The following is a 21,392-nucleotide window of genomic DNA, read 5'->3' on the forward strand; positions in this document are numbered from 1 at the left end:
AGTTAGCGCTTTAGACCACTCGGCCACTCAGGGCCCCTTGAATAATGTATGAACAATAGTTGTTGCTGAGAACACAAAGTAGTAAATATTGATTATTAGCTTATGACTGAAAATAACAAATCTGAACCATTATGAAAATTTCCTATAAGATTACAATAAATGATACAAAAAGAATTTTAAATCTGTTACCTACAGCATACATACTTGTAGAAACAAACCCTAAAATTGGACCTTCTTTTCTCCAATTGTAAGACATCATATTTATTGGCTCTGTTGGACATCCCAGGGGTAATTTATGAAATGGCATATTGTTCACCATCTATCACATTCATCTCAGGATCCACTTGGTTCTAAATGTAAATAATGCCACTTGGACATCTAGTATGGCCACCAGAGTGTCCATCTTGAAAATCTTGTTATTGCTGCTTTTCATGAATGGGCAGTCATATTGATATTCAAGTTTGAGACCAATGACTTATTATAATGTATAGTTAGTCCAAAATGCAAACAGTGCTTATCTGACATCCAGTATGGCTGCCACAGGAGCCATTTTAAAATCCTGAATGAAGTTTGTTCTAACTGCTCGATCAATATATGTTTCTGAAAAGGTTTTCCAGTAGCTTCTCATGGGTTAGTTGTTCTTCCTTTGGTTCATCCTCCACCAAATATACTGGCCACCATGTATTGCCTATTATATGCTGAAGATGGTGTTTAGCCCTCAAAACCACAAACTGCAAATTGACATCCAGTATGTCCACAATAGAGAGAGTCTTGAAAATGTTAATATCCAAATGTCGCCAGAATGGGTGATGTTACTGACATGGGTTTTTACACTTATAATGATGTCTATTTTGTTATAGATGAAAATAGTGTCTTTTGGGCATTATATATTGCTGTTACAGATGCCTTCTCCAATGTTGTGTTATGGCTGCTTTGTGTAATTACATGGTTATATAGATATTGGGTGTTTTTAACTAAAACACTTGTCTTGTCACTATGTGTAGTTGGTCATAAATGGCAAAGATATGAATGTGACCTTACAAAATTTGAAACATTATGTATTAAGAGATATTCTTACAATGTATATTTTTCCTACATGAAAGTTATGTTGATCTAATCTTGAAAATGGATTCCTTTTGGCCATTCTGAAAATCATTGCATGAATTATTCTTTTAAATGGATGGTCAAATTGACATAGAGTTTTCATTAAAATACTTTATAGCAGTATGTAATAATAATAATAATAATAATGAATTTAATTAAAGAAGAGGCTCTTTTGGTCAACTGACCAAATTTCCATGAAGCCTTTTACAATGACATATATATATATATATATATATATATATATATAATGCAAAGTTTTTGCAAGATTAGGTGTCTTTAGACAACATTATTGCTGTTAAAAACTAAGCAGTTGATCAACTGCTACAATCAAATATGTACAAGGCTTCAAGGATGAATACATACAGGATTCATACAAATAGTAGTAGTGAACATGTGTACAAGATTATAGGTGAGTACATGATAACAAAATTGCAAATAGTAGTAGTATGAATTAAACAAAATCATACAAATGATTGTTTCATATAGCTAGTTCTGGATAAAATTTGAGTTTATCTAACGACCAATATTTGCACCAATGTAATTGTTTTAACATATCTTATCAATAAACACTTCAACAACATTTCATGGTTTCAGAATGAAAATGGTGCAGTATGAATTGGCTGTACATATACAAAAAAAATTTGACCAGACCAAGAATAAGTTATTAAGATATCAGTATTAAGGTTATAGGTCTTGATCTGTTTTTATCTGTTAAGGTTGGTCAGCATACAAATAATTATGATTTGATTTTTATCAACTGCGGTTTTTGGATCTATGTGATCACTACCTTCAATGATTTCACTTAAATAACTCTTTTGGGTGGGTTTTTTATTTTTTGTTGCTTGTTTTTAAAAAATGCTAAATATATGTTTAATAAAACTTAACACATAAGTATATATTGACATTGTCTTGGACAAGCTGAATGATTTTTTATCCATGATATCTGGCTCAAGGCCAATGACCATCATAAGAATCTTGCCCTGCACCAACAGGTATCATTTAAAAATCTTGATTCAGATATATAAGAATAATATTTTTGTTACCAAAGTTGGTATGCTGAATTTTTTAAATATCAGGGATGGTTAAAATACTCAGCAATTAAAAGAGAAGAATCCTGGGGGAAAAATTGGCCAATAGGGCATTTATCCTGTGAGGGACTCTTGTTTTTAATCTATACCCTAACAAGGCTAATGCTAATTAAAAATTTATACCAACATTAGCAATATTTTAATTATGTTGTTGTCACACCTGAGTGTATTGATTGAATCATGCTATAGTTTGACTATGTATAATACTCCTCTTGGTGTGTGTATTTGTACACACTAGCGTCATAATACTCCTCTTGGTATGTGTATTTGTACACACTAGCGTCATAATACTCCTCTTGGTGTGTGCATTTGTACACACTAGCATCATAATACTCCTCTTGGTGTGTGTATTTGTACACACGAGCGTCATAATACTCCTCTTGGCGTGTGTATTTGTACACACTAGCATCATAATACTCCTCTTGGTGTGTGTATTTGTACACACTAGCGTCATAATACTCCTCTTGGTGTGTGTATTTGTACACACTAGCGTCATAATACTCCTCTTGGTGTGTGTATTTGTACACACTAGCGTCATAATACTCCTCTTGATGTGTGTATTTGTACACAATAGCATCATAATACTCCTCTTGGTGTGTGTATTTGTACACAATAGCATCATAATACTCCTCTTGGTGTGTGTATTTGTACACAATAGCGTCATAATACTCCTCTTGGTGTGTGTATTTGTACACAAATGTCATAATTGTTTTAGCTCCTCCACCCAGCTGCATGTGTAAACATTAGCAGAAGTCATTCTTTATCAATGTGGCTTTGTGTGTAGTACACTTAATTAACATATTTATTATTGTCTGTTTGAGAAAGGATGAATGAAACCCATATTCATACATTTCTTCTTAACTTGTCAATATTTTCATACTGTTGAATCAAAACCTTCATATATGACAATCAAAACCAGATCATTTAGTGGTTGTATGTACATTGACCATCCCTTCCATCTTTATATTGTTCAATTAGAGTGCTCTATGTTTTTTTATTAATGACTATTCAGGCCAAAATTATGAAACTAGGTATTCATCTCTGTTATTGCAAGATAAGAAGGGCACTGTGACCTACAATGCATATTTTACTGGCATATGTTGAGACTTAAGCTCATGGCAACATGGCTGTTTTGCCTTCTATGTAAATGCTGTCCTATCTGTAGGTAGGTCATTGTAACATGAATGAAATGTCATTCCTCGATGACATTTACTTAAATTTTGTGCTTTAAACTTCTTTTTCATGCATTGCACATGCTAGAATCATGAAAATAGATAATACCTCTCTGTTCGTGTAAGACAAATTTAACATCTATATTTAACATCTTACTGACTTACGTTAACTTTTTGCATTTGTTAATGGCAACACTTTGTTTGCCAGCTTTAAAAATACTGTCCTATCTAGAATCATGAAACTCAGTTAAGTGGTTCATATTGATATGCCCTATTTCATTATTACAGAAATAGGTAATTTTGTCCCATTATAATGATTTACTGGCTTGGAGTACATTTTCTTTGATGTTCATTTTTCAGTCACTATTCATGATAAAATAGTAAAATTGATGAGGTGCATTTATGTTAGTACTATAACCTTTCAACAAATAACCTTATTCTGAACTATATTGGATTTTAAATTGGCTCAGGCAAAATGTTTGCTTTCAGTTCATGAGAGATTGACATTTGGCTTGCTATAATATGAATACTGTTGTACCTTGAATCATGAAACTTGGCGAGGAAATTAATCTTCATAAATATTACACCCTTATCTACAATATAACACATATTTCATGCTTGACTGAATTTGATGAAACATTTTGTTCAAAGTTCATGTATGTTGGGTCCTATTTACACTAGAATAATTGCATTCATAATTGTTAGTACTTCTTTCTTAAAGCTAAAGAAGGTCACTGTGACTGATATATCATTGATCACTAACAAGTATTTGTGTTCAGCTCATTATATATATATACTTAGCCATCACAGACAAAAAGCTCTTTCTGAACACTGCAAATGAAATAAGTTGTTGTTTTAGTGTCACATGTCATTTTCCAGCACAAGATATTAAGCTATACATGGTGGCCAGTATAACTGGTGGAGGAAGAACCCTGGAAAGCCCTGGGAAGAACCACCGACCCACAAGAAGCTACTTGTAGGCTTTCTCACATACCCACATTAGCTGAGGATGAAATGAGAACAGTTATAAATATTATGGTCACACATTGTATATTGTTGTAGGCTACCCTCTCCACATAGAAAGTTTGCATTGTACACATTATGAATGAGTATGAATTTAATAAATGGACTGCATATGAATTACTATGTGACATCTCTCCTGTAAGGTCACCAATCTGGGCTGATGCTGTTGGGTATTGAACCTGCTAACATTAGATTATGAGACTAATGCTAGGCCAACTGAGCCACCATGGTTCTGTTTTGAGTAAAACAATGAAACATTGTATTTATAGGCATCGCTAGTAAATGAAGTATATTTTGTGTAGCACATTTTGTTCATATTTTCATATTTTTTGTCCCTCACTCAGCCATTTAACATTCAGATATAGAACCCTATATGCCAGCTCATAAAGTATGTATATGGTAACACATTTCGGATTACATTAGCAGAATGATATTAAATAACTCTGCTCTGTAAATCTATACCTATTTGGTAGAAGGGGATAAAAGTTGGTTTACACCTGTTTAACTTCTAATTGGTATGCTTAAAAAGTTAACATGTGGTGTCCGGAGATAAATAAAACAATTATCATTAAACAGGCTAAAGCCAGCTTGGGTCCTTGAAACATTAGGTGCAACTTCCAGTGTAACTTCCCTGCTTCAGTTTATAAAGAGTCACCTGTATCCCATACCATTAGATTAAGAAGAGAAAGCAAATGCAGCTTATTGTCATTTTTATTTTGGGTTGCAGAAATTATTAAGATCTTCATGAAATTACGATAAATGGTTAAAGTGTGTGTTTGGGACCACACTCAGGAATACATTTAGCAGGATAATGGTCAGAGTCATATAGTTCTATTCTATAAATCAGCGGCAATTAGTTAAATGGAGATAAATCTTGGCACTTGTGTTTCTCTACCAAAAGACATATACATGTATAATACTGTTTTCCCATCCTGCCCTTAAAATCAAGGTAGGAGGTCAACATACATTGCCTTATTTAGAACAGTTGAGCCATTTTACATAGATATATGGCACTAGCATGTGTTTGTCACCACCACAAAGTGTGTTTCATAAATTAATTAGGGGCATATCTTGTAGATCAAGGTCATGTTCATTATTAACGAATTTCATATGTAATACTGTTTTCCCATCTGGCCTTTAAAATCAAGGTTACAGGTAAACTTATTTTGCCTTATTTAGATCAGTTGAGACATTTTAGATAGATTTATGACACTCCCATGTTTATGTCACAAGCACAAAGTGCTATTTCATACAGTAACTAGGGGCATATCTTGTAGGTCAAGGTCATGGTCATTATTACTTTCCATATCTGCCAAATAACTTCCTACTGTTGCAGAGTTCAGAATTCATTATTGAACAATTTTATGACATGGTTGACAATACAAGTAATACATTTGAGTTGTGCAAGATAGATTTGAAGATGGTAATTCCTACTACCTGGTCATGACTATGTAAAATGGAACAGTAATATGTACCTGATAATGGTGCTATGATTCTTGGGATTGAAGAGTATGCAGTCCTTGTTCATTTAATTACAAAAAGGCACACCTTTCCAAAAAATGGTATCAGTAACTTTGCAATAAATGTAAATTATTTTTTATAATTATATTTCTCACATGTCTATCTAGGACCGGAGTTACTTACAGAGCAATCCTGGGCTGAATTATTCCTGGACTGATTTGTTGCCTTCTGCTGCGAAGTGACAAATCCCAATCTGGAAGAAGTCCACATTGTTACAAATTTTGCTTCAAGGACAACCTATTCCACAGTGAAGAAGGTTTTCATTGATTTTGCTGATAGGGTACATAAGACACAACTCCAGGAGAATGAGCCTCCACCCAAACTACTACCACCTAAGGATTCCAGGACAAGTGATCATAAAGAAGTGAGTGTCAATGACAAAAATAGGTTGTAGAAATTACACACTAATTTAGTTATACATTTTTGTTGTTTCCACCTTAACCTGAACATGACCCAACACTCAAGATTTAAAAATATGTTATTCGCTGATATTAAGGTAATAGTTAACACTTTTGGTTTCCTTACCTTACATGTATATCTAGTCTAGTTTAAGAAAAAGTTTGATTTGACAAATATGGGGATCATGTTTTACCAATGCTTTAGTATGATAATAGAAAAATGTATTCTTTTTCTCATTTGTTAGATTACAGAGTCATTTAAAAAGAATGAATTTGTCCCAGAAATGATGGCTAAGTTCCTTGTGATGAATACCATGTTTCTCCTCCAAATCTACCAAATGCCCATATTTGTGATCATACAAAGTGGGTCACTGATGGGAATAGATTGTAGACATTATACATTATTATAGTTTTAGGTGTGTCCAGCTTGGAGGAGGCTCAATACAGCAATCACTTTGACACCAATATTTATGTCCATGCCTCATTCTATGAACAAGTACAGTCACAGCCAAGCCTGAATTACATTGATCTAATACATTTCACCTGTCTATTCAGGTATTTTCTCTGACTTTTCCTTTTCCACTGTAGTGCACCTGTCTACATGGTCAACTCAGCTTATGGTATGTTCCTTCATACTTTGTCTGTTGAGCACCATCCATTCCAAATTTCTCATTGAACAATCTTGTCAATAAACTACTCAGCAGACCTGGCCCATCAAATGTGTCCACCATTGCCAAAAGTGAAAAATATTTTTTGGAAATTACTTCCTCAAAAACCGGTAAACAGAAATTTAACAAGATGTGACGGAAAGCATCCTTACATGAAAACCCTTAAATTTGTTAAAAAATTATGTCAATCTGCCTTCCAGTTTGCCCACCGTTACCAAAAAGAAAAAAGAAAAAGGCATTTCAGTGACATCGAAAACGTTATTAAATGATTGTTGAGCAACTCTGATGTGCAGCCTCCTGGAGTTATGTTCTTAATTTGTTTGAATGATGCAGGCCTACTATCCAATTTTCCTGATATAATAAATAAAAGGACCTTAATTTTGCTGCCATAATTACCTTAATATAACTTTTTCTCAAATTCTGCTGAGTTTAATTTAACCAAATTTAACAGACAGCATCCTAGCAGTAATATTGTTTGAACTTATTGATTGATGCGAGTACTCTGAAAAATATCTTCACCATTACTGACATAGGAATAACTGTAAAAGAAAAGCTTCTCATAAAGACCATTCAGCATAATTTGATGCAACACATCTTGGCATGAAGGTCTTTCAGACTGTACAAATATGGCTCCCATAATTATAAATGACTGTTCAGAAACTGCTTAGCAGAAATTAGCCATATCTGACAGAAGTATTCTGGTAATAGGGGCTTTCAGACATTTACAGATGATACCAATTTGCCATCAAACATGACAACCATTACTAACATTGGAAGATTCATTTAATGACTTCTTTTCAATGTGTACCCATTGACCATTTAATTTTGTACAACAAATCTGCCATCAAATATGTTTCCTATTACTAAAAATAGAAGAAATATAAAACATGATCAACACTTTCTCAATGGAAAACTTAAAAGACTTTGATCAAATTTGACAGAAAGTATCCTACCATTAGTACATTTTAGATTGACACAAATAATGATATTTCTGTCATTATTTCAAAAAGTAAACCATTAACACATTTTTTATCTAAAACATCAGAAAAGAATTTGACAGAAAGTGTTCTGATCTAGGAGCCTTTTCACGATATCATGGGCTAGTAAATGTTTTTAGATTAGCTCATGTCCACAAAGATTTTATCTCGTGCTATGTATAGTGTGTATACTGTGTGTGGATTAGTTTTGGTAAGTACAGTGCCACCTAATGAAATCAGGTCATTGTACCATGTAGTTCACCTTAGTGACTTGATAAGGCTATGTTTCATATTTAGGACAGTTTCTTGGGATAGTTTCTTGTTAATAGCTGCAATTCAATCAACTTTGTTTCCAGCTGCATTTTGGTGAGTAATAAACCATCTAACTGAAACTCCATGGCCTTAATTTCATGCATCAGTCAGTTTAAGTTTGTGTCACTTTCTTATACATACAAGGAATTGGAAAGACCTTTGTGCTCTATAAATAAATATGTAGGTTCTTTTCTGATTTAGATTCCATACTAAATTTATGCAAATGTTGTGATTTATATTGCCCTCATTCTTTTACTTCTGAATGAAGTCCCAAAAACCTGGATAAGTTTAATTGTTATTATCTCACTTTTTTTATGTCTCTTTGCATAGAATTAGTTAAATATAGTTATCACTTTCCAGCAGTGACGGTGGCATTGGATGTGATGGTGTCATCAGAATTAAATCTTGATTCCATCCTTTGTGTGTTGATATTATGAAATGTATGCAGTAAAACACATCTTGAAGGAAAAACCCTTCTGCCAAAATAATATGGTCTCTCGAGATGGGTGGTCTACCATTACAGGTCATTATACACTTTACAATCAATCAATGTGTGGTTTGGGAACCTGGTCTGTCGATACATGTACTATCAGCTCATAGCAATGATTGTTTAAGGCAGGTTTTACTGTATATGTGTATGATGTCCAAAATTACATAACCATTTTAAACATTCTTTCTGAAATGTAAATTTGACTTAATTTGCCTGGATTTGTCAATAGGCATGCTTTTATTTCATTTTTATTAAATTTTACCAGTCAACACTTACAGCACCATCTATGACCACAGAAGTTGGGGCATCTCATTTTCATTTCACTTCTGTTGTTGTGTGCATGCTATAAGACTGGGTTATTTTGTGATGTTCACCTGTTGATCCCTCTGTTTACTACTGCATCGATGCACAATAGTTCAAGTTATTCACCATCCACCATTACCAAACTTTGTGAATAACATGCATTTTGAGTACAAAAGAAGCCTTTTGATCATGGGGTCAAGGTCACTGAGACAGAGCAAGAAATATAGCTTCTGCACCATACTTTATATTTCCATAAGGAATCTGGACCAACTTTGTGAATACCCTAAGGATGGACCCTATTGACTTTGGGGTGAAAGGTCAAAGACCATTGTTGTTGTCTGTGAAGGAAGAAAAATATTTCTGCATAATGACATTGGTTCTTCATCACACATATTTGCACAAATGTTGTGGATGGCATGCACTTGGGTTAAATAAGAAGTCTGTTGATTTGTAGGTCAAGGGCCACAAGTTTAAGGTCACTGTGACTGAACCAAAGATTGTTTTCACACATGAACTTTAGTAGTACAATAAAACCACGACTAATTGGTATGATGTGTCCTCCTTTATGTGATAAGTGGCTATTGAATGAAGGCAAACTATTTGTTATGGGTTGCAGCCTGTATTATTGGAGGAGAAGATGCAGGAAGTTGAGTAGTGGAGTGTTTAATGATTAATATATTGCCACTCAGATGCACCACACTACTTCATCCTCAACTTCAAGAAGAGGGGTGGTAAGAATGTCACAGTCATATCAATCCTTTAGTGTCCACAGCCTTTATGTGATATGCTAAAAACATTCAGTTTGTACAGTTTTCAAAGGTCACAATTGTGACTAAAGTAATCTAGTATTGTTCTTCAAATACAACAAAGGACCAAACCCCTGAGGGTGGTGGCAAGGGTCAGTTGAATAAGGTTTGTACTTTGCTTGATTATAACACTTAATGTTGCCCTGACATGAGAAATGCAATAGAGGAGGATACATCTATATCCCTTTGTTGGGCAGTGATGTGCATGGGAAATACATAAAGTAATATTACTCTATGAGGAAATACTTAACAGCTAACCAGTAGGATCAAATCTGGTCTCAAATGAGCCATGAATAATTCAACCAGAAACTCTGACACGTTTCTTTCTTCAGAATCAGGGCGAATGGTCTTGATTTCTCACTATATGAAGCAAAAGCTCAAAATCATAAACTAACCAGCTTAACTCATTTTGTGATAGCCAGTACATTTCAGGATTTAGCTTGGAGCAGATTAGTGTAATGCAGCTTAGTTCAGGTTAACTATTCGCTAATTCCTAAGCAACTCAACAAACTTTGGTGTGTTGATGCATGCAGAGACTTCATCATGGAACTGAAAAAGCCCATTGTCATTTGAATGCAAATTTGAAAACTGAAAATCTGAATATATAAAGGATAGACCAAGTTTAAGCTCATGGTAACATTACAGATGTCAAGTTGGAGAGATGGAGATCCTGTATCTCTAGGTTCCTCGATTAAATCCATATGGAATATAATACAAAAAATAATTGGCAAAAGTTAAAGCAGCTGTATTAACTGCTTAAATTTGATGAAACAGTAATGATTGTACCAGAAATCCACAAAATGCATTAGCAGAAACATTATAAAAAATCTCAAAAACATCTTCTGTGTAAAAAACCAGAATAGAAAGGTTCCTGTTAATTTGAAATCTGATAATGCTGAAGATTAGAATAAACTTTTTACTCTCAGAGAACATTTGAGCTAATTTATGACACTTAATTTTAAACACTTACCTGATACAGTTCTCAATGCAGTGTGAAATATTGTCTATAAAAATTGAAAATTGACCACTTCCCACAGTATTGGTGAGAAGCTAAAATCATATCAGTACCAGAACCTGGAAAGAACCATGTTTTAACTTAGTCGATCCAGGTATAGTTCCATATCATTGACAAACAATATCATCAAAACCATGGATCAAATGATAAATCCATATCTCAAATCCATCAAATGGTTCTTTCAAATATGCAGTGTGGATGCAGATACCAGAGAGACACAATAGACCATCTTGTCACCCTTGAAGCATTAATTATTGATGCTTCATAAAGTAAGAAGTCATAGCTGTTATCATTTTTATTTGAAGAAACTTTATGACACCACATGGAAGTATGGCATAATGACTGAACTATTCAGCCTAGAAAATCTAAAGGACTGCCTATCTAACTTTATCTCCAACTTTTTAAAGATAGCAATTTCACAGTCAAGATTGGCAACACCGTTTCCAAATGTCATCTGAAGGAAATGGGTGTACCTCAAGGGATCATATTGTCAGTTACTAACCACATATCAGCCATTTATAATTGTCACTATGTAGCATATATATATATATATATATATATATATGTTAATACATTTAATAGTATCATACAGATTAGAGAATTTTTAATTTGTACTCTATGGAGATTCGAATCCAGGTCTACAGGTAAACAGCACCCATCGCCTTGCCTGCACACATGAGCCCATATTCCCTCGTGACTAAGCATACATCACCAAAAGGTGATGTTACTCAATCGGTGTTATATGCACTCGTGTGTAGCAGACACACTCGCATGATGACCTCACATGAGGAATACAGGGATAGCACCTTCCGTTCTGTCAGGTGTGTATATATATATATATATATATATATATATATATATATATATATATAATTTGAGCCATCATTTGCCATCTGAAGCTTTCTCCAACTGGTGATTTCTTCCCATCCTATCATCTTGATATTATATCAAGATGCAATATGCTTTGTGTTCAGACACTGCTCTGATAGTTTGTGTGAGGAGAAAGATTGAATAGGCCACAGTTCTAGCTGAGTAAAGGCAGAATTGTATTTGAAACAATAATTTGTAACGATAGTAAACTAAATAAGTTTCATCCTTACATGTTTAGAGAATCAACAACCATTGTGCTAGATTGCCTTTTGTATTAAGACTTATATTTTTCAGAATGATATGAGAGTAAATATGGTTTACCAGTTGGTTGAAAGAGATTCAAATGCAAGCTTACAAAACAAAAAGGGTGAATGTGCTTCTGAACTTATGAAGGATCCCAGTTTGAAAGAAGGTGGCACAAGGTTTGTTTTTTCCTCAAATACAGTAAGATCAAATACAATCTCACCATCGTCAGGAAGATGTAGAATGCTTTGTGCTTTTTGTCACAAGACCACATGAATTTATGACATGCCCTTGTATCTGTCATTTATTTTCTGTCATGCTTAATTCATTGTTCATTATTCAGTCCATCAATATTTATATTCACATCGAAACAACTGGACCCATTTCAAATAAATTTGGCAGAAAGCCATCTGGTGTGGATTTCATGTGTGTACAAATGTTCCCCATATAAATGGCTCTCGTTTGTGAAAATAGAAAACATTGACTTCTCAAAAACCATGCAACATAATTTTTACCAGATTTGATAGAATTTATCTTGGCAGCAAAAGCCTTTTAAAATTATGCAAATAATGCCAATTTCTCATCAAATATGGCCACCATTATTAAAGGCAGATCAACCTTTAAACAACTTCTTTTCAAAAGAATTTAACCACATTTTACAGAAAATCTTGGCACGAATACCTTTCTGGTTCATTAATGCTAATCATCCATCAAATATTCTGCCAAAATTAATATATAGAAAAATCTTTAAAAATCTTTTAAAACAATACTCAAAAGAATTTAACCAATGTTTTATATAAAGAACTCTGCATTGAAGACCTTTCAGATGTATACAAAGTATGCTGATTTGTCAACAGTTATGGTCACCATTAAAAAATAGAAATGTCTTTTTTTTAAATTGCATTAACACCTGAACAGAATATGACCCAGTTTGAAAGCTCTTATCTTTTATGAGGAAAAAAAAGGACTTACAGGTTTGCAAAAATTCGGTCGGCCAGAATATATGACCATCATTACTAAAAATATAAAACCTTTAAACAAAGACAACTGAGTAGACTTTTAAATAAATTTACAGTAGCACCTTGGCATGATTACAGCCTTTGAAATTTATGCAGATAATAACATCAAATATGGCCACTATTGTGACAAAATAAATATTTCAAAGACTTCCTTTCAAAAACCACCAAAAAATTAGAATTTCAACAAATTTAACCAAAGCATCCTGCTAAGAAGTCCTATGAAATTTATACAAATGATAATGTTCCATCATCAAATATGGTTGCCATTGCTAAACATAGAAAAACCTTGAAATTACATTAAAAAAATTACTGTACAAATTTGATCAAATTGAACAGGAAACATCCTTGTTTAAGTTCCTTGCATTCTTTTGCAAATGATAATAATATTCTGATGAAACATATTTAAATGACTTCTTCACATAAAACCACTCAAGAGAATTAGACCAAATTTGACAAAGAATCTTTGCATGAAGGCCTCCAGTGCTTGTAGAAATGATCCTGATCCATTAACAAAATTGACAGCCATTGAGTTGAAAAAGATGTGTCTTTAAATTACTTTTTGTTCTAAAAACTGCTCAAAAAAATTTGACCAAACTCAGCACAAAGCATCCTGTTATAGGCAATCATTAAAAATGACAGCTGTTAAAAATTGATAATTCTTTAAATTACTATTTTAATAGCAACATTATCAAGTATACTATCAATATTGCCCTGTGTACCCCTCATGGATGTTAAGACACATTATCTCATCTAAGAATTCCAACCTCCCATTATACAGAACATTTTAGAATTCTAGAACCATTCTGACTACCACAGCTCACATTCATTTTTTGGGCAAATTATTCTAAGTTTCCCTACTAACTGAGTGATTTCCCCTGAGCCTTGGCAATGTTTGATTATGAATTTAGCTTTCTAAATAGTTCAGGGGACTTTTTGTGCCATGTTTTCTAGTGGTACTCTTTGTTTGTTCATCCCCTTTCTCTTACCCAATAGTATTGTATGTAATTTCTTTTGTGTAGTAGTTTGGGATTGTATTTAGTACTTGGTTTGAGCAGTACTCTTTAATTGAATTCTAATTCCCATTGTTCATCAATAATTTGATTATTAATAACACGTGTATTCAGTGTCCTCTATTATTTGATCTTTAATTAATATTGAAAATAAATTATAAATACTTCCTAAAAGTTGTAAACTCTATCACTGCATTGAAATACTTGCATCATACTACTTAAGCAGTAATATTTTCATTGTTGCATGTAAAAAAAATTATTGCATGCTGGGAATAAATACTTGCTTAGGCTGTACGATTTTAACTGTGATATTAAATAACTTTTTTGTCTCTTGCAAAGTCAGTAGATGTAATATGCCTGAAGAGTGTCAGTTCTCTATCAGGAGGATGGGGGAGGGGGCAGGGGAGGAGACCCAGTCAGGTGATAAGGTAGCATATATCTGAGAAGTGAAACAATTTATCACTCTAGATTATTGCATGGAGGCCCTTCTATCAGGTCATTATCACATGATCTGTTTATGACTGGTCATCAAGCATTTGTCACTGGTCCTCAAGTGGTATGGGGACAGGGATTGATTTGCGGCCCCTGACTGCACCCCTAATCCCCATTCTACCAATCATTCCTGCTGGGGATAGAGAGTCAGAGTATACTCCTATGAAAGTGAGTCATATTGACATCCTCCCTTTCCTATGTTCTTTTTTATAAACCCTAGGGACATCTATTCCAGGAAAGTGAATTTTTCTTTCCATTAATGTCACCATGGATGGACATGCCTTAGCATCAGAGTAGTTCTGATGTGGCAGGTCATGTACATAATTTCTGCTCATGTGGAGCTAAACAACAAGGAGGGACCAGTCATTGACTAGATGATCAAGGAGGAACAAGGAGCATTTCCTTCCCATATAAAAGTCTTCGTTCATTTTTATTTTTTCTCACACACAACAAAATTAGAAGATCCTTGACGTGGTGATCATTGTTTTCCCAGATCTATCTTTCTGTCTGATTGATGTAATCTTTTAAATAAAGTTATTTAAAATGACAATATCTCCTGTCTGCATGAATGAATCATTATCTAACTTAACATGCATTGATACAGTTTGTTAAAAGCATATCCACATATATTAATTTCTGTAGCAGTTAGAGTTCAGAGTCACAGAGGAGCAGTTTTTAAAATGTTCTTGTTGGTTATGAACAGCAACACAAGTCGGTCATGAGTCCCAAGTGCCAAGTCAGTTGGTATAATATATATTCCTTTATCAAAATTTCACCGTGGTAGCCTAGTACACTGGTTGAACTGATGGTATAATTCATACCCAAATACCTTTTAATTACAAGTCTGGTCCACTAAATAATTTGGCTTCTTTTTAAATGTCAGGTGTTGTTATCGTTTATGGATCCTTTGTTGGTATTTATGAATCATCATCATACATTGCAAAAATATTACCATGGGATATAAAATAGTCTGGAGGCCAAACATTCCAAGGTAAATGTCACAATGTGAGTTGGTTAAAATGGTGAGGGGGAAATATCATGTGTTGATTGATAGGCATGAGATTTTTCAACCATTATGGAAGGGTACATGAAATATTTTTTAGAATAATTGATCTAAAGGTCAAAGTCCAAGGTCACTATTAAAGTCTGTTTAAGCAAACTTTTCTTAGTTAGAACTAGTCTTCTGTACCTTTTTGTGGGTCCTGTATTAATATTGAGTTATCAGCTAAAAGATAAGTTTTTTTATCACATCTTCCTTCTGCTATATAACTTTTGAGCTGTTTGAAATTGATGAAATTTTGCATAATCATGCTTCATGATTAGATAGTGCCATGAACCACAGTGGTGTTTCTATCTTCAAGGTCAAGGTCACTTTTCAGTATCATACGTTTCCAATCCACTTTACTTTTGGCTCTGTAACTTTGCAGCATTTTGAGATTAATGTATGTTACATAATTTGAATGCTGATATATTACATCATGGTTCTATCTTGAAAGTCAAGGTGACAACACAATATTTTACATTTTTCCCTTTCCATCTTACTATGTAATTCTGTGAGATTTATGAATACAACTATATATATATATATATATATATATATACTGACTTTTCTTTTTCAGTATTATTAAGTACATGAGCTGAGTAGATTTGCAAGACATTACAGCAGTTATGCTATGTTTAACAACACATGTTTGAACTTAGGAGCATAGACTTTTGTAACAAGAGCTTCAGTTGATAACATAACTTTTCTACAAAATATTTAAGGTAGATAAATAAAATTTGGTATGCATGTTTGTAGGCACATGCAGATGACTTGATTAAATTGTCATGCCATTACAGCAATTTCTCATCATTTTTTAACCTTTGTTTTTACTTTTATTTGGTCTGCTTTGTTTTTACAAACACAGATTTGGGGGTGACCAACAGGTTGCGGGTAATCTCTGAGCCATCTGACATTTCAGTTATACATATTTAAAGCTTGTCCATTTTGTGAGACAAATTCTAAAAATCAGAACCATAAGAATCAGACACTTTCTATATCACAGTCTTAACAAAATGTCATTTTATTCTAAAGAATCATTGTATGTATGGTGTTTTACTTTCACAGTTCAATACAATTTGTATATTGGGGCCACAAGTGGCCGAGTGGTCTAAAGCGCTCACCATTACGGATCACTGCCATCTCACCTCTGTCTGCGTCAGTTCAAGTCTTGGATTCAGCTAAATGTGGTTATGTGAGAAAGCTTGCCAGTAGCTTCTCGTGGGTCGGTGGTTCTTTCCGGGGGTTTTCCAGGTTCTTCCTCCACCATTAATACTGGCCGCCATGTATAGCCTATCTTGTGCTGAAAAATGGCATTAAGCCCTACAACAACAACAACAATTTGTATAAATGATAACATAATACCAGACCAACTTTACAGAACATTACCCAGAATGACTGTCAAGACAGCACTAATTTGTCCTTGAATATTGGTTGTGTAGGTCATATCTGCTAAACACCTTGTCTTACATTAGTATTCTTCATTTAGATTAATCTCACCCTTTGCACTATAATAATAATAATAATAATAATATTATTATTATTATTATTATAGAGTCTTTCCATCAATGTCACAAAACAAAATGCCACTTCCTTCTCACTGGACTTCAATGAAAGTGACAGATGTTATTCAAGTTCCACTTGACCCAAAGGACACAGAAGCAGCAATTAGAGATGAATATTCCGTGGTGAAAGGAGATTTTGATAAAACAATGTCTCATGCTGAAATTGTTTCTATCAAGAGAATACAGAATCCTCTGCTGTGGGAGCACTATTCTCTGTAAGTTTCTGAGGTTTGCAGATATATGTAGTGTTGCCCACTTAACAATCAGCTGTCTGTATGTTTGTCTTTCTTTCTCTCTGAATCAATTTATTTATCTATCAATTTATGTAACAATTTATTGATCTATCTAATCTAATTTTCACAATTGAATGGCAAGAAGTTTTAACTCTTTATTGCACAGTAAACCCACTGTTTTGGCTACACTCAAGACACTTAGTATGTGGAGACTGGTCAACAAGAAAAATTAAACAAAACCACAGTTAGGTCAGTTTGATCTAATTGTTAAGCTGCAGTGACTTGTGTATTTCCAGTTATTTGTTTGCTGCACTTTCAATGATATGAACTCTGTTTCACCTACACTTGTGATAATTGTAAATAAGTGGATGCATCAGTGAGAGTAACTTGATCATACCAAAGGTGTCTCTGTGACCTAATTTTCACACTTAAGTGGACTTGTTATTCCCAGCCATTTGTTTTCATATCTCACTGTTGCATCTTGAGCACATGATTGCAGGTCTTGCACAATTTGATCTTTATGATTCATGGAAAGTCATTGATGTGTAATAGTGTCACATATTTTGAAGCTTAAATTAAGTTCAAAAAGGATTCAATTCCTGAAGGAAGAAATCTCTGAAAAAAAATAACTTGGTTTTGAAAATCTTAAAAAGTAAACAGATATAAGAAAATGGGAATCATTATATTGTTATGTATATTTACTTAATATTGTGTGCCCATGGTTGTGGATGGAGTTGTGTGTAAGTGATTTTTGTTATGTTTGCAAGTTATCAATAAGATGTTTAATGAAATTCAAGTTCAAGGTCTAGCCCTTTTTCAACAAAATTTTGACTGTTCTGGAATAACCTTATGACCAATATCCTTGTTTTATTTTATGGTGTCTTATGTCAAATAAATACAACTATTCATTCCTATCTTTAAGTTCAATCTGTGGAATCATGTTCTGATGTAATTTGAGAATAACTATTTTTTGAAACATGACCGTCTCAGTAGGTTTATGGGGAAGAAAATGTTTTTAGCATGACACATGTTATGGCAGGTATGTTATAAATGATAAAAACTTTTAGGGCTAACCTCTGGATTAAATGTATTAATAAAATTATTTCATTGGCAATTTTAACTGTCATCACACTCATGATCATGTTTGGAAGTTGTGGAGAAATTGGGAATTTGTGAGTGATGATTGAAAACCAGAATTAAGAGTGATTTTAAAAATTTGCATGCAGCATCTTTAACTAACCTTAAGACTGCAAGTTTGCCAGGGTTGTATAATTGATGTTTGAATGTAGAGTAAGCAAAGTAAATAAGCAAAATCCTAAGCAAACTTATAGTCAATAAAATCTTCAGATTAAAGATGTTACACTCCTAGATACAACTGCTCTTTTTTGATGGTATAGAACCCAAGATATGTTAAGTGTATCAATCCAATATTGCAATAAATGTGCTAACAAAAAGTAATAGTTTAATTTGGTTGTATAAATTAATTCAATAAAATACACAATTTCAAATGTTACATGTAAAAGGTAAATTTTTCTAAAAGTTGAAAGGTCAATGTCACTGAATTAAGGAAGAAAATGGTATTGTGCATAATGAGTGGAGTTCACTATTATCCAGAGTTACCAGATGCTGCTGATTGCTTTTTCATGAGATATGAATAAGATCCTATCTTTTTGGGGTCAAAATGTAAAAGGGAAACAATTCATTCATTTTGACAGTTTTTGTCCTTACAACCATGTAACAGAAGAATATTAAAGTTTCTTTAACAGGTGTAAAAAATAATCCAGATGGCATATGACATCAAAACATGTGCTACAAATGAAACATTATTACATTTTGGAAATTTTTGAGTAATTAGGCCTGTTACTTTTAGTGGGTGTATATTTTCTTGTTCAAGAAATTGGGTTGTTGTTTATTCCTTCGTCTTTTGATTTTTAGGCAAAGAGAAGTGATAATTTGCTTAAAGTTTGGAATATGCAAACTACGTAGCCCCATTATTTTGAAGGAATAATGCATGTTATAAAGAAAATATATTTATTATTTGCTTTCTTCTAGGCAAAAGAAACAGATGGAAATTAAGACAGGAGGAGTAGGGCTTGCCAATGAGAAGAATCTGTACCATGGAACAACACCAGATGCTGTGGATCTCATTTGTCATAGTAACTTTGACTTTCGCTTGGCTGGAGAACGTGTGGGCACCCTTTTTGGACAAGGAGCCTATTTTGCCTCCAGTGCAAAATACTCTGATTGTTACGCAGTTACCGATGACAAAAATCACAAGTTCATGTTTGTTGCTAAAGTTTTGGTAGGTAAAATTTGTCTTGGAAATCCAGACTTCAAAAAACCTCCATATCTGGATGATAATGACAAGACGAAAGGGACATACGACACGTGTGTCAATGATGTTTCCAATCCAACTGTCTACTGTGTCTTTGACAGGAACCAGTATTACCCAGAATACCTTGTTCAATATACACTGTAATTCAGCCGTTTAGTTTTATTTATTGCCATAGCTGATATTAAAAATAAACCATGCCCCAATTGTTTTAAATCTGTAAATCTGTCATGCTTGCAAAAAAGTGATGCAAACAATGATATGGAACTATTAATCAACAATGCTTGCAAATTTGCTGTTCTGATTCCTACTACTTTATGATGGGGAAATGGTGAATTCTACTTATGTCTGGATGTTGGTACATACTGTTTTTTATTTATCTTGGTACTTTAATAAATATATGATACACAGATTTTATATGTTGCAGTTCTAGAATAGTATTAATTGTTCAGCTATGTCCAGCAGTGTGAATAACAGAGTTGTTGCCCATGTTCAACTTTAGTGCTGACAGACCCAGATTACATATTGTGATGATTTAAGATGAGTAAATGAATACATCTCAGGGTACTGGCTCATTTCCTTAATTGGTGAGACCTTGATCAAGATTTATTGCACAATGTAACAGGATTATGGCCCTTTTTTATATTAAATCTTACTAATTGTGCATTTTGTACTCACTAGTAATGTTATGATGTAATTGGTGCCCTTGTTTGTTAGAAAGTTTATTTTTTCATATATGAATAGTGTTGCGTTTTCTTACTAATATCCCACTAATCTATTTGTATCATTGCTAAATCTATTCTTCTTACACTCACACTGTTTGCAACAAGGTCATTATAATTTAGTTTAGTTTTGTAAATAATTCCATCCATACATTCTTCCACCTAAAGAAGTTTGTTAGCAAGATAATGCACCAAGAAAAGCCCACTCACTGAAGACCAATGGAATTAGACTTATTGTATTCGTATGAAGATAGCAATTTTCAGATCATGACATGCATATTTATATTTTGTATTGTTTACAACTTTATCTTGGATTTTTTTTTCTTCTGAAAATCCATGCTTGAACAATTGTGCACAAACCACTTTAATTTGGTAGGCATATTGGTATTCATATATAGTTGACCTGAGTATTTATTCAAGCCGTAATACAAATATTTCATTTTCACCATTTTTAACTTTTGAGACTTTTTATGAAACACCTTCTTAACATAATTAATTAAAAAGAGCTTCAAGTAGTCAAATTAAATTTGATGTACATATTTCTATGTATATGCATATGACATAGTTAGGTTTTCATTTTTTATTATTGAAATTTTGTAAACCTTTTTAAAATAACATTTAGAACCCAAGAGGGCACTTTGATTTTGGTATTGCACTGGGCTATGATATACCTTTCCAATGTCTATCCATAGGTACATCTGTCATGCGCTGGTTATGTTTTGGATTGAGGTAATTTCAGGCAATGTGGTGGGGCATCCATGTTGCATATGGCCATGCTTTCTGGCAGTGTGGTGGGGCATCCATGTTCCATTTGGCCATGTGAGCTTATGGTATTGTTCTGTGTACATCATTTGTCCTGTATCATCCATTCACTGCCAGATTTTGGTAACACTAATATATGCCTAAAGTTAGTGCGCTTTATACTAGGATTTCCTGTCCAACCTGCTTAAGGAGAGCTGCTTCATCATAAGGTAGTTCAAAAGTGAGACA

The 21,392-nt window shown here is 33.6% G+C and overlaps 2 protein-coding genes across 2 annotated transcripts in view; both read left to right on the plus strand.

Moving 5' to 3' along the window:
* The window catches only part of LOC149795857 (uncharacterized), a 114,814-nt gene extending 102,664 nt beyond the window's left edge, over positions 1-12,150 (plus strand). Inside the window, exons 16-18 of the mRNA XM_089965783.1 lie at positions 6,016-6,272; positions 6,717-6,861; positions 12,042-12,150. Of these exons, the coding sequence (XP_089821909.1) occupies positions 6,016-6,065 (50 nt within the window). The 3' untranslated portion in view covers positions 6,066-6,272; positions 6,717-6,861; positions 12,042-12,150. The remainder of the gene's footprint in view (positions 1-6,015; positions 6,273-6,716; positions 6,862-12,041) is intronic.
* Positions 12,060-19,827, plus strand: LOC149795860 (protein mono-ADP-ribosyltransferase PARP12-like). The gene is made up of 3 exons (XM_089963869.1): positions 12,060-12,169; positions 17,106-17,330; positions 19,401-19,827. The coding sequence occupies exons 1-3, from the start codon at positions 12,060-12,062 to the stop codon at positions 19,825-19,827; spliced, it is 762 nt and encodes a 253-aa protein (XP_089819995.1).
* The last annotated feature ends 1,565 nt before the right edge of the window (positions 19,828-21,392 follow it).

The sequence above is a fragment of the Sinohyriopsis cumingii genome, chromosome 7 (genome assembly GCF_028554795.1).
Source record: "Sinohyriopsis cumingii isolate HCF-2022 chromosome 7, ASM2855479v2, whole genome shotgun sequence".
Lineage (NCBI taxonomy): Eukaryota > Metazoa > Mollusca > Bivalvia > Unionida > Unionidae > Sinohyriopsis > Sinohyriopsis cumingii.

What these genes read in the sequence shown, in the direction of transcription:
- LOC149795860 (XM_089963869.1), top strand. Translation starts at nt 12,060, where the DNA reads ATGGTTTACCAGTTGGTTGAAAGAGATTCAAATGCAAGCTTACAAAAC. An exon ending in TTGAAAGAAGGTGGCACAAG is followed by an intron (nt 12,170 to 17,105) that starts GTTTGTTTTTTC and finishes TTATTATTATAG; the next exon opens with AGTCTTTCCATCAATGTCAC. An exon ending in CTGTGGGAGCACTATTCTCT is followed by an intron (nt 17,331 to 19,400) that starts GTAAGTTTCTGA and finishes GCTTTCTTCTAG; the next exon opens with GCAAAAGAAACAGATGGAAA.